At 46.6% G+C, this 11,770-nt stretch overlaps 1 protein-coding gene across 1 annotated transcript; it reads left to right on the forward strand.

The window, feature by feature from the left end:
- The first annotated feature begins 7,099 nt into the window (after window positions 1-7,099).
- Window positions 7,100-11,662, forward strand: DKK4 (dickkopf WNT signaling pathway inhibitor 4). The gene is made up of 4 exons (XM_084758121.1): window positions 7,100-7,935; window positions 9,021-9,171; window positions 9,604-9,756; window positions 10,602-11,662. Exons 1-4 carry the CDS (start codon window positions 7,825-7,827, stop codon window positions 10,850-10,852), a joined length of 666 nt encoding a protein of 221 aa, XP_084614247.1. The 5' UTR covers window positions 7,100-7,824; the 3' UTR covers window positions 10,853-11,662.
- Window positions 11,663-11,770: the final 108 nt, after the last annotated feature.

Below are 11,770 nucleotides of genomic sequence, written 5' to 3' on the forward strand. Positions count from 1 at the left end.
TCTTTTCCCACCTTTTCATGGGATCTGTTGGCATCCTTGCAGGTGTTTTGTGTACTGTGTGTCAGCTGAGGCCGAGAATGGCCCTGAGGGGCAAGAGAGGGAAGAGTGTGGATGGTCAGGGAGGGCCGGTGAGGCCTGGGGAAATCTAGAAATGATAAGACTTTGTAAACTTTCAGAACAAAGAGCAATAGAAAGGAAAGTCCAGGGAACCTGGCGCTACTGGGAACCTCTGTGTGGGGAGTAGAGAGCCTGGCCCTATCTTCTGGAAGAGGAGGGCCCTTATCAGCACCTCAAGTCCAAAACCATTGTTTACCAAGAACGCGGACTGAACAGCGAGTGCTAGAGGTGGCCACTGTAGAGCGAGGGCAAACATACCATAATACCACAGAAGACGGGTGTTGAGAAGCCTTGAGCTCAGGGGGAACTGAGGCTGCGTGGTTCCCTGTGACCGCTTAGCCGGAGAACATGCTTCCTCATCTACACTACGCGGACTGCTGACTACGCTTGGCTGCCTCTCACCCACCAACTCCTCAGCTCGCTCCCCAGCCAGGTTTCCCTTCCCACCAGCCAGCAGCCTGTTTTGACTGAACTATCAATCTTGGCTGTTCCCCTCAACCGTACCTTTTCTCTCATCTCCGCTTTTACTGAGCATTTCCTGTGAGATTCTGCCAAAGACTTGCCCACTTCAGTCCCTTTGATTTTCTTCTAAGAGAAGCAAAATTTATGGAAGCAAAACTGGCTTTGACACAGGAACCGTAAAAAAAACAAAACAAAACCAAACCTTTCATTCCTAACGAACATAAATCAGCAAGTCTGCGCGCTGCCTTGGGTTTGAACTTCTGCCTGGTCTCGGTTGGGAAAATACAGGTGTCAGCTCTCAGCATAAATTTGCAATTCTCACCCTGGTCAGGAGACACCCGGGGTGTAATCAGACCCAGAGTGCCACAGTAGGAGCCTGTGGAAATTTCTCTGGGGAATTTTCATTTCACCTCAGCTTATTCAACGGTATTTAACAGTAGAGTTCTTTGGGCCCAGGTGTTTACTACAAAATACGAGGAACAGCTTGATCTTTTCAATTAAACCCTAATCCTAGCCTTGGGGCCTCACAATGACAGCATCGAAGCCCAGCTGCTGGGCTTGCTTTGTTCTGCAGCTACTGGGTCCCCGGATAGTGACTCTTCAAAAGACTGCTAAGGAGCTGCTTGCTGCTCAAGGGGTCCCAGCTGAGTTCTGCAAGGATCTGGCTACTGTGGGCCTTGTGTGAGCTTCAGTGGACTGACCAAGGACAGGAAGGCTCCTTTGAACATGTATTAGGTAGTTTTTCTTGTTATTTTGACAAAACACCAGCATTGGAAATGCACACTGCCTGGTCACATTGTGGCTCAAACTTCAAGTGGGGTGGGTGGGCTGTCCCCGAGCTTCCTGAAGTGACACACCTCTGAGAGTCTTGCTGAGGCAAAATAGAAAGACAGGGGTTGACAGTGACGGAGAGGGAAGGCTGGAGCGACGAGAGTTCTGTTCCAACCGGATCAAGTTTTCCTGCTGACGTAAGCAGGAGACCAGACAACAATGACAGGAGCCTGAGGATGGGCTGGTGAGAGGGCTCAGCAGGCACAGCACATGCCGAGCCTGACTTCAGCTCCTGGAACCACCATGGTGGAGGAGGGGAACTGATTGCTGATAAGTTGTCCTCTGCCTTCAGTGACACATGCGTGCACTCCCCAGTAAGTAAATAAATGCGTATGTATATTATGTATATAAAAAATAAATGTGTAAATGTTATATATAATACGTATTAGGTTCATATATATGAGTAGACACATATATGACACACACACATACACACACACACACACACACACACACACACACACACACACACAAAATGTGTTTTTCAGAGACAATAAATTGTGCTCACTTAGGGCCAGATAATTCACTCTCAAAAATTCCCGAGCTTAGACTGCCAAGAAAAGGAATTAGATTGTACCTACTTTCGGCTAAAATGAAATATAGCCTTGAGTTTTTAGGATTCAAGTCCTTCCCCTTAAAAAAAAAAGTGCCCCTCCTCAATGCACCTTACAGTTTTGTTTACCCAGAAAAATTCTTTAACTTTTAGCTTTGCTACAAAATTATCCTCTATGGGCAAATGTCAGAAAACAAAGGTGGAGGCTGTTGCTCAGAAACCGTTAGAGATGTAACCTGAGAGCCCAAACCATCCGTGGTGAAGAAACTCCACCTCCAGGCTGCCGAGGACTCAGTGAGGAGAGGGCTCAGTGAGGAGAGGGCTCTGCTGATAAGCCTGATGACCTGAGACCCTGATGACCTGAGACCTGATGACCCTGGGAGCTGCATCTTGGAAGAAAACACAACCACTGTAAGTTGTCCTCTGACCTCTGTACACAAGTATCGGTGTACCGGTGTACCGGTGTACACACCACATATGCATATAACACATACAACACACACACACACACACACACACACGCGCGTAAATAAATAAATGTAACTTAATTTTTTTTTGAAAAGCCCAGGTATGTTGGCATACTCCTTTAATTCCAGCACTTGGAAGGCAGAAGCAGGAGGATCTATGTGAATTCAAGGCCAGCCTGATGTGCAAAGAGAGTTCCAGGATAGCTGCTGTCATGCCAAGAGCCCTCAGCTGATGACAATGTCCCCTCTAAAGGCTCCAGCCATCACCATCTGTGGATCCAGCACACAAGTCTATGCAGGGTGTTTCAGACCTAAACTATAACAGAGCAGACACCGTTTAAAAGTTTCCTCGCTCTCCTTCATTGTCACCTCCCCACTCTTCCATCATCTCTAATCCTTAAATCATTGAAGCATTCTCCAAGATGAAAATCACCATGGTTACTAATGGACAAGTGGCCTTGGCAGTTGTTGGTGCATTCGAAGACACGCCAAAGTCTTTTTCCAAGTCACCCCACCCTCATATTTCTAGTCTTCTTAAAATCACTCTGGCTTTTCAGAGCTAGACATGGTAACCTTTTTGTAAAATTAGCCCTGAGGGTGGGGGCAGATTTTTCACTTCCAAACTGCACTGCTCATAGCAAGGTGTTGTTATTGCCAGCTGCTGGGGTTAACACGGTGATCTAAAGCAGTGGCCTGGGAAACGAATAGCAGTGACTTTTCTTACTACTGTGGCCAAATTATATTTGACAAGAAGCAACTTGAAAGAGGGAGGGAGGGTTTGTCTGTCTGGTGCCGTAAGGATCAAGGCAGAGCTTCATGGTGGGGACCGCACAGTGACAGAAGCACAACATGGTTTGTCGCATTATGGAGCCAAGACTGGGCAGGAAGTAGGGCCATGTTACCAAACCTAAAGCTCCATCTCCAGTGGTTTGCTCCCCCCAGCAAGGCTCCACCTCCTAAACGTTCCACAACCTTCCAGAACAGCATGGCCAACCAGGGGCCAAGTGTTCAAACCCATGAGCCCATGGGAAACACTTAACATTCAAACCACACTAGTAAGAAATGCTTTGGGGTCAGGCATGGTGGCACACGCCTTTAATCCCAGCACTTGGGAGGCAAAGGCAGACAGATAGCTGTGAGCTCAAGGCCAGCCTGCCCTACAAAGAGAGTCCAGGACAGCCAAGATAACAGAGAAACCTTGTCTCAAAAAACAAAAACAAAACAAAAAGAAATGCTTTGGGGCTTTAGGGGTGCAGGTGTGATGGTTTGAATCAGAATGTCCCCCACACTCTCAGACACCTGAATATTTGGTTTCCAGCTGGTGTTACTGTTTCAGGGGGCTTTAGGTTGTGTGGCCTCTCTGGAGGAAATATGCCCCTGGGGCAAGCTTTGAAAGACCTCCTCTACTTCCGGTTTGCTCTCTCTGTGTCATGTTGTTGCTGAAGATAGATGGCTCAGTTCCTGTTGCTGCAGCTGTGCCTGCTACCTGCTGCCTGCAGCCATGTTGTCCCTGGCACTATAGAGTCGAACTTTCTGGAGCCATAAACCAAGAGAAACTCATTTTTCTATAAGTTGCCCTGGCGACTTGCTTCACATCACAAAGATCCCACAAATCCATTTATCTCTGCAGTTGTGTGTAATATAGAAAGTTTCAGGGCTTTGTCAAGTATGGCAGTGCACACTTGCAGAGCCAAAACTAAGGAGGTTGAAGCTGCCAGTTCCTGGTCAGTGTAAAACCCTGCCTTTTATTTATTTTTTTTAAGCTTTTATTATGTGCTTAGTATTAAAGTCTGAGGATCCAAAGATCAATTAATGAATTAGTGACTGCCCTGCCATCTCAGAGCTCACCACCTAGGTGACAAAATAAGTAGCCAACTAGAGAGTTTTCTAAGTGCTAGGATAGGAGTTTTGAGGAACAGAAATCGGAACCAGAAAGCCAGGCTGGTAACTAAATTGGGTCTGCCTGACCCTAAAGTCTACATTCCTTCTGTAGTGGTGTGTGGGTGTGTGTGTGTGTGTGTGTGTGTGTGTGTGTGTGTGTGTGTGTGTGTGTAAGAGAGAGAGAGAAGCAGAGAGACAGACAGGCAGACACACACAGGAAGAGGTGGACCTTAGAGACAGAGACACTTTTCTTCCCAGTGTTGGTCCAGTACTGCATCCATTCTGTCCAGAAAGTGGAGAGTGCTGTTCACAGAAAGCACAGTGGTTAATCTCACATTTGGTGAATATTAGACATCCAAGCCACGGTGACTTTTTGGAGCGCTTTCCTCAAAACAAATTGTTATCCCAACTCTCCTAACGTCCTCCCAACCCAAAACACGCATCCCCAGAACCGGAAACCACAACACCCATTGCTAACATGTGCCTTTGTGTTTGTCTGCTTGGTTTTGTTTTGTTTGTTTGTTTGTTTGTTTGTTTGAGGTTGAGTGCCTCTGTGTAGCTCTGGCTGTCCTGGAACTCACTTTGTAGACCAGGCTGGCCTTGAACTCACAGAGATCCACCTGCCTCTGCCTCCTGGTGCTGAAATTAAAGGAGTACGCCACCACCACCCCACTGCCATGTGCCTCTTAATCTACATCCCACAAAAATCAGCTCAAATATTAGTTGTCCAGGGAACACATACCTCTTTCTCTAGGTCTACACTGGGGCACTCAGCAGCGTGCCTGCGTCCAGCGTTTTCTTGTCATACTAAGAGGACAGGATCCTAGGCCCCTCCTCAGGACACCAGATCCTCCGTTTTACAGTTTATTTCCTACAGTTAGTCTCAAGAACTTGATGGTTCATGGCACAGGATCTCCTTTCTATCCTACCCTCAAGCCTTTGCTTCCCTGACCTTCTTCTCTGCCGTTCAGGTAGGAGCAGAAAGCAGAAACGCCACACATAAAGCAGCTATGCTTCCTCCGCCCCCACCCTTGCCCCCACTCCACCCCCTCCCCCGCTCCCCCCATCATCATTTTCTACCTTCAAGATGCATTCTGTAATTCCCCTACTCCCCATGCTTGTTGAAGAACAGAAATCTGAGCCAGGAAGCCAGGCTTTTTGAGACAGGCTTTCTCTGTGTAGTCTTGGCTATCCAGGCTGGCCTCAAACTCACAAAGATCTACCTTGCCTCTGCCTCTCTGTGCTGAGATTAGGGACACAGACAAAGCAAGCGATGCAGGAAGCAGGGGGAGATCCCAGTGGCCGAGCGCATCACTGAACTGCCAAGAAGACAGCCCCCCTACCCTGGCGCAGTTCACGAGCAGACCCTGCACGGGAACTCCCAACTGAGAATGTCCTCATCACCAGTGTGTCACACTGGTCCCTGGTTGCACCCGGCTTCTACAGGAAGACTCAATAAAGCCACAGGGCTCTCCTCGCTTAACAGAAAATGGTTCTTGTTAGATTTTATTTTATGTGCATGAGAGTGTTTTGCCTGCATCTGTATATGTGCACCACATGTGTGCCTGGTGCCTGACGAGGTCAGAAGAAGTCAGCTGATTCCCTGGTAGCAGAATTACATACAGACTGTGTGAGCTTCCAGGTGGGTGCTGGGAATGGAACCCACGTCCTCTATAGTAAGAGCAGCACATGCTCACACAGGCATCTCTCCACCTGCCTGCCTTGTTAGATTTTAAACTGTCCTAGGCTGAGTCCACACTGAAAAGGATACAAATAGTGAAGAGGACTAAAAGTATTCAAAACCATGGGAAGCACAGGCCGAAGTCGCTCCCTTTATCTCTCTAACAGCTGAGTCCGTGCTTTGGCAGTGGCTACTCAAAGGCGGAGGCAGGCCGATGCTTGTGATAGGAGTTTTTGGGCAGCCTGGGTGACACAGTAAAACTTCATTTCAAACATAAAATGTGTATTTATGAGAAAGGGTGAAAGCAGACCTTTTAAAAATTCAATTTAGGAAGCCAAGTGGTGGCAGCACACAACCCCACAGTCAGGAGGAAGAGGCAGGGGGATCTCTGGAGTTTGAAGCCAGCCTGGTCTACAGAGAGAGTTCCAGGACAGCCAGAAGTACACAGAGAACCCTTACCTCAAAAAAGCAAAAACAAAACTAAACAAAAATTCAACTTAGGGTCTGGAGAAGTGCCTCAGGAATGAAGAGCACCCTCTTTAGGCAGCTTACCACCCGTAACTCCATTTCCGAGGGCTCTGATGCCATCTTCTGGCCTCCGCAGGCACTGCACTCACATGACCCCCCTTTTGCCCCCCCTCCCCGCAGCCCCATGTGGGTGCCTAATTTAAAAAATTAAATCTTAAGAAGTGATGTGTGTGTGTGTGTGTGTGTGTGTGTGTGTGTGTGTGTGTGTGTGTGACAGAGCCTATAGGCAAGACTGACCTTGAACTCCTGATCCTTTTGCCCCCATTTCCTAAGTGCTGGAACTACAAGGTGTCAATTTATGCTTTTAAATAGCAGGTTAAAAAGTAAAACAGGCACACACCTGTAATCCCAGCACTCGGGAGGCAGAGGCAGGCGGATCTCTGTGAGTTTGAGGACAGCCTGGTCTACAAAGTGAGCCCAGGACAGCCAAGGCTACACAGAGAAACCCTGTCTTGAAAAAAAAAAAGTAATTAAAATATTTGAAAATAAAATCAGGTATTTATACTCTACTATTTTTTTTAATCAAATAACTCTGACTTCAGACAGCTCAGTTTTCGTTGTAGGAAGAGTGATTTCCCAAGCGATGTTTAGCGGAACAGAACAGGTGATGCCAATTCACAATCCAGACGCTATCAGGACTTTTGAGCGTAGGCGTCAAGACTAAAGAGAAGGAACCCTTCTCCACTTTAAACTCAGAGTAGATTCAGTAATTCATCATCATTATTTTTTAAACACCTTCAATATACTGGCTAATGTGAGTCATTCTTTCTTTGAGTCCAATTAGCTGCGAGAGCACATCTTTGTCTGCCCCTCCTCCCAAAGGATTGCGGGACGGAAATGCAGGTGATTATCAGAGCTGCCTTTGATACCAACATCCTCTTCTCCTGGGAGCCCTTTGAACTGACTTTGATATTCGATAATTAAGAGGGATTCCCGCCCGGAGGAGCAGCCGCTGTGGCCCTGCCTCTGCTCTCCCTCCACTGAGTCCGTGTTTTGAACTATTGATCAAAGATTTGAAGGGATCTGTTGTAGCCTGTGTGAGGTAAAGAGGAAGGAAACAAGCGGGCTGGAAGGGAGAAGAAGGGCCACATCTGGCTATATATAGTTTCAGAAAAGCATGCTGGTCAGACCTGGCCTGTCTCACTGAACACAGCTTCTTTGGGCAGATTGTCTCTTTCAGAAAAGGCTGCTACTGGCGACTTGCAGGCTGTACCTAGGGACACCTGGCTTCCAGTTTACAGCAAGCAGCACAACCTTGGAAGACTCAAGGGTACTGAACCCCCAAGAGAGCGAGTGACTGAAGGATGGTACTGGTGGCTTTGCTTGGACTCAGCTGGTTCTGCTCACCCCTGGGAGCTCTGGTACTGGATTTCAACAACATCAAGAGCCCCATGGATGTGCAAGGCTCTGGGAAGGTAAGTGCGGCTAGAACAACACAGATCAACTGCAAAGATAGCATTGTTTCAGGCAGAACGCCCTCACCTCTAGGTGGACTTATGTAGGACTGCGCTTGCACATAAAACCCAGCACTCTTAACTATTAAAAGAGCACATAACTGTAATCCTAGCACTCAGGAGGCGTAGAACGCAGAACAAGGAACAGAGGCCAACCTGGGCTGCACATGAAACCCTGATAAAATGATTTTTCTGGTCAGGGCTCTAAATTTATCGACAATCAGTGCACAGTGAAAAGTGGTACCATGTGCTAGGCGCCATGTCTTAGGCCTTTACGTTTGCCTCTCTCCCTTACAACTTGAGATAGGCATTGCTTTCTATTTAGCAACGAAGAGGTCGGGAATCCGGACCAAGGCCACCCAGTGGCAGGAGTTAGGACCTGAACACATTAGGACAGAAAACATGTAACCAGCTACTTCACAGAATTGTGTTAAGGCCCAATATCATCTATGTATTGTACACATTACACTACACCCTATGTAGTGTGTACACTGTACAGAACAAAGGACAGCTGGGAAGAGTGACACTGGGACTTATGATTGTCAGTCATCTGTAAGACACAGGAAAAACTTTGATTTTTCACGAAGAGCAAAGGAGTGTTAAATTACTAGTTTTGAAATAAAATCTGGGGCATGGTTCATAACTAATTAAAAATAAACTTATGCCAGGTGGTTGGTGGCGGTGCATGCCTTTAATCCCAGCAAAGGCAGGTGGATCTGTGAGTTTGAGGCCAGCCTGGTCTACAGAGTGAGTTCCAGGACGGCCAGCGCTAAAACAGAGAAACCCTGACTTGAAAACAAACAAACAAAAAGCAACAAAAAATAAAGACAAATATTCAAATACAAGCTCCAGAGGATCAAGGTCTGCAGGTAGCTTGGTGTAATCGTTTCCAGAGAAAACCAGTTATGCTGAAAACTTAAGATGGTGCCCACAGCTTGCAACATATCCCAACTGACATACAGTTTAGGTCCCTAACCCATGCTTTGGTTTAAGACCTTTTAGGTCTCATTGGCGTTTCCAGCCTGTGACAAAGTTTCCCTTCGCAGGGTTCACAGTGTACATCAGACAAGGACTGCAGTGTGGGAAGATTCTGCTTCACGCTGCATGATGAGAAGTCATTCTGTGCCACGTGCCGCAGGGTTCGCAGGAGGTGCCAGAGGAACGCCATGTGCTGCCCAGGAACAGTCTGTGTGAATGGTGAGGGCTCTTGGGCTCAAGCCATGGGGGCTGCAATCTGAAGGCATCACTGGACTCACAGAGACTAGGACAGTCCACGGGAGGCAGGCTCCAGGGTGTGCTCCATCTGGATGAAGTAAATCTGTGCAGCTGCTCTTTTTGATGAAATAAGATAATTATCTTTTACCAGTGACATGGATAGAATGTTTTTAAAGGACCAGATTCAAGGTGGAATGGCTTGGATTTTTCCATTTTCACGTAGATTTTTATTAACCAATGACTTTCTTTGACACATGTAAGTGTATAAATACTCAGTGTCTATCTCAGAAATATAAAATATTATAAAGTACAAGGCAGAAGTGTTACTGAATTCTTTAGCACCACCGTAACTGCACACCTGTCTTTGTCCCTCAGAGTTAGTAACACTAATTAAGGCTGCTGGTTGTCCCTCAGATGTATGCACTGCAGTGGAAGACACGAGGCCAGTAATGGACAGGGACACTGATGGCCAAGATGGTGCCTATGGGGAAGGAACCACCAAATGGACAACAGAGGAAAACAAAGCTCAGGGGAAGCCCACTGTTAAGAAGTCACAAAGCAACAAGGGTAAGAACAGCTTTCAGAGCACATTTTAGCCTAAAGAACAATCTTCTCCTTTCCAACCCCACAGGCTGAAACTAACTTCCTTGTCCACCCCTGTCTGTGAGCTCTTGGAGCAATTTAAGAGACTCCACTGGCCAGGACAGGGCAAGACCCTAGTAATGACTGTGTAGGAAGAAAACCTCCCAACACATGACTTTGCTGGGGGTATACTAAGTGGCACTTTCCCTTTCCACAGCTTGGAATACAAAGTGGATAAAAGTAGATGTGTTCACTCCAGCCTTGTACAACATTTAAGAAAGGACTGTTGTTATTATTTTGTGATAGGGTCTATGTAGCTCTGGCTGTCCTGGAACTCACATGTAGACCAGGCTGACCTGGAACTCAGAGATCTGACAGCATCTGCTAGTGTTTGCCATCCCACCTGGTCATTAAAAAAATTTTTTTAAACAAAAAAGGAGTCTTAAATTATATAGTCTTTGAATAACAGAATCTTTGAAAGTGAAGAGGCAAAAATGGTTGTTCTTGCTTATGTCACTGGATTAGCTGGCCCGTTTATAAGTAATGGATTCTGTGTTTACTAAAAATTACACAAACAAAACTTTGTGGAGTGCTACTTATTTTTCAGGACTGGAAATTCCTTCTTTTCTTGCTATATTCTTGACTTTAATAAGATGTCAATAATCCCTGTTAGGTCAGGCTAGAATTTTCCTCATTGTGTGAGACCTATAGGTCCTGTGGGCTTTGCTATTTTTAGGGTGTAGCCTTCATTCCTAGATCCCCAGTCCCAGCCCATTAGCATAACATGGCCCCACTCCCTCCCCTAACCCATCCGCTGCCACTTGTTACAGGACAGGAGGGAGAAAGCTGTCTGAGAACTTCCGACTGTGGCCCTGGACTTTGCTGTGCTCGCCATTTTTGGACAAAAATTTGCAAGCCAGTTCTACTAGAGGGACAAGTCTGCTCCAGGAGAGGCCATAAAGACACTGCCCAAGCGCCAGAAATCTTCCAGCGATGTGACTGTGGTCCCGGACTACTGTGTCGAAGTCAGGTGACTGGTAGCCGACAACACACAAGGCTAAGAGTATGCCAAAGAATATGAGTTGTAAAAACATGGGACTCATTCACACGGAATCCCAGGCACTAATTTTATTATTATGATTATTTTTATTTTGTTGTTTTTGTTTTTTGTTTTTTGTTTTTGAGATGGGATATCACTGTGCAGCCCTGGCTAGGCTGGAACTTGCTGTTAACCCAGCTGGCCTTGAACTGCCAGCTTCTACTGCCTGGGTGCTTTTTTTGGGAGAGGGAAGGGTACTGAGACAGGGTCTCAGAGTAAGCTATGTAGCCCAGGCTGGCATCGAACTCATGATCCTCTTCCCTAGGCAATTCTTGGGATTACAGGCGAGCACTACATCCAGCATAAAAATAAAGCCAGATCTTCTAGCACTTGAAATACAGAGCAACCAGAGGCTGTGAGTGGCTGACATGATTCTACAATAAAATAATCCTGATACGGTGCTCAATCTGTGCAAATAAATCTTTTTAAAAAACAAATTGTATGTTTGTGTACAACATGATCTTTTGAGCTTCTTACCAGACAAATTATGAATGTGCCCGTCCCCACGCATCTGTGAGTCACTTCAGGTGAAGGGCTGCGGCCTCAGACAAAGCACACACTGGCTCCTCTAGTTATCAGTCCATATTGCAAATGGGAAACGGTCAAAGAAAGTTACATTTATGAAAGCCCCTTGGTTTTCTTTTCCTCTCTCCCTCCTCCCCACTCTCTCCCTTAGGCAGCTGGCCTTGGACTTAGAGGTCTGCCTGTCTCTGCTGGGATTAAGAGTGCGCACCATCACGGCTGGCAGCCCCTAGGGTTTTGAGAACAATGAACCAACTTCTGGAGGCAGCCTGAGGAAGAAGTTGCCTACTTGTAAAAAATGAAACGGGATAAGTAGAGAAGAGTGTGGTGGCAACCTAAGGCAGAAATAAAAGTGCTTCTCTACTAAACCCATGTCCA

This window comes from Acomys minous (genome assembly GCF_964271855.1).
Source record: "Acomys minous genome assembly, chromosome: 15".
In the NCBI taxonomy this organism is placed as follows: domain Eukaryota; kingdom Metazoa; phylum Chordata; class Mammalia; order Rodentia; family Muridae; genus Acomys; species Acomys minous.

Coding starts and splice junctions, on each gene's coding strand:
- DKK4 (XM_084758121.1), top strand. CDS start 7,825: ATGGTACTGGTGGCTTTGCTTGGACTCAGCTGGTTCTGCTCACCCCTG. Junction 7,936..9,020: donor ATGTGCAAGGCTCTGGGAAG/GTAAGTGCGGCT, acceptor TTCCCTTCGCAG/GGTTCACAGTGTACATCAGA. Junction 9,757..10,601: donor GAAGTCACAAAGCAACAAGG/GTAAGAACAGCT, acceptor CACTTGTTACAG/GACAGGAGGGAGAAAGCTGT.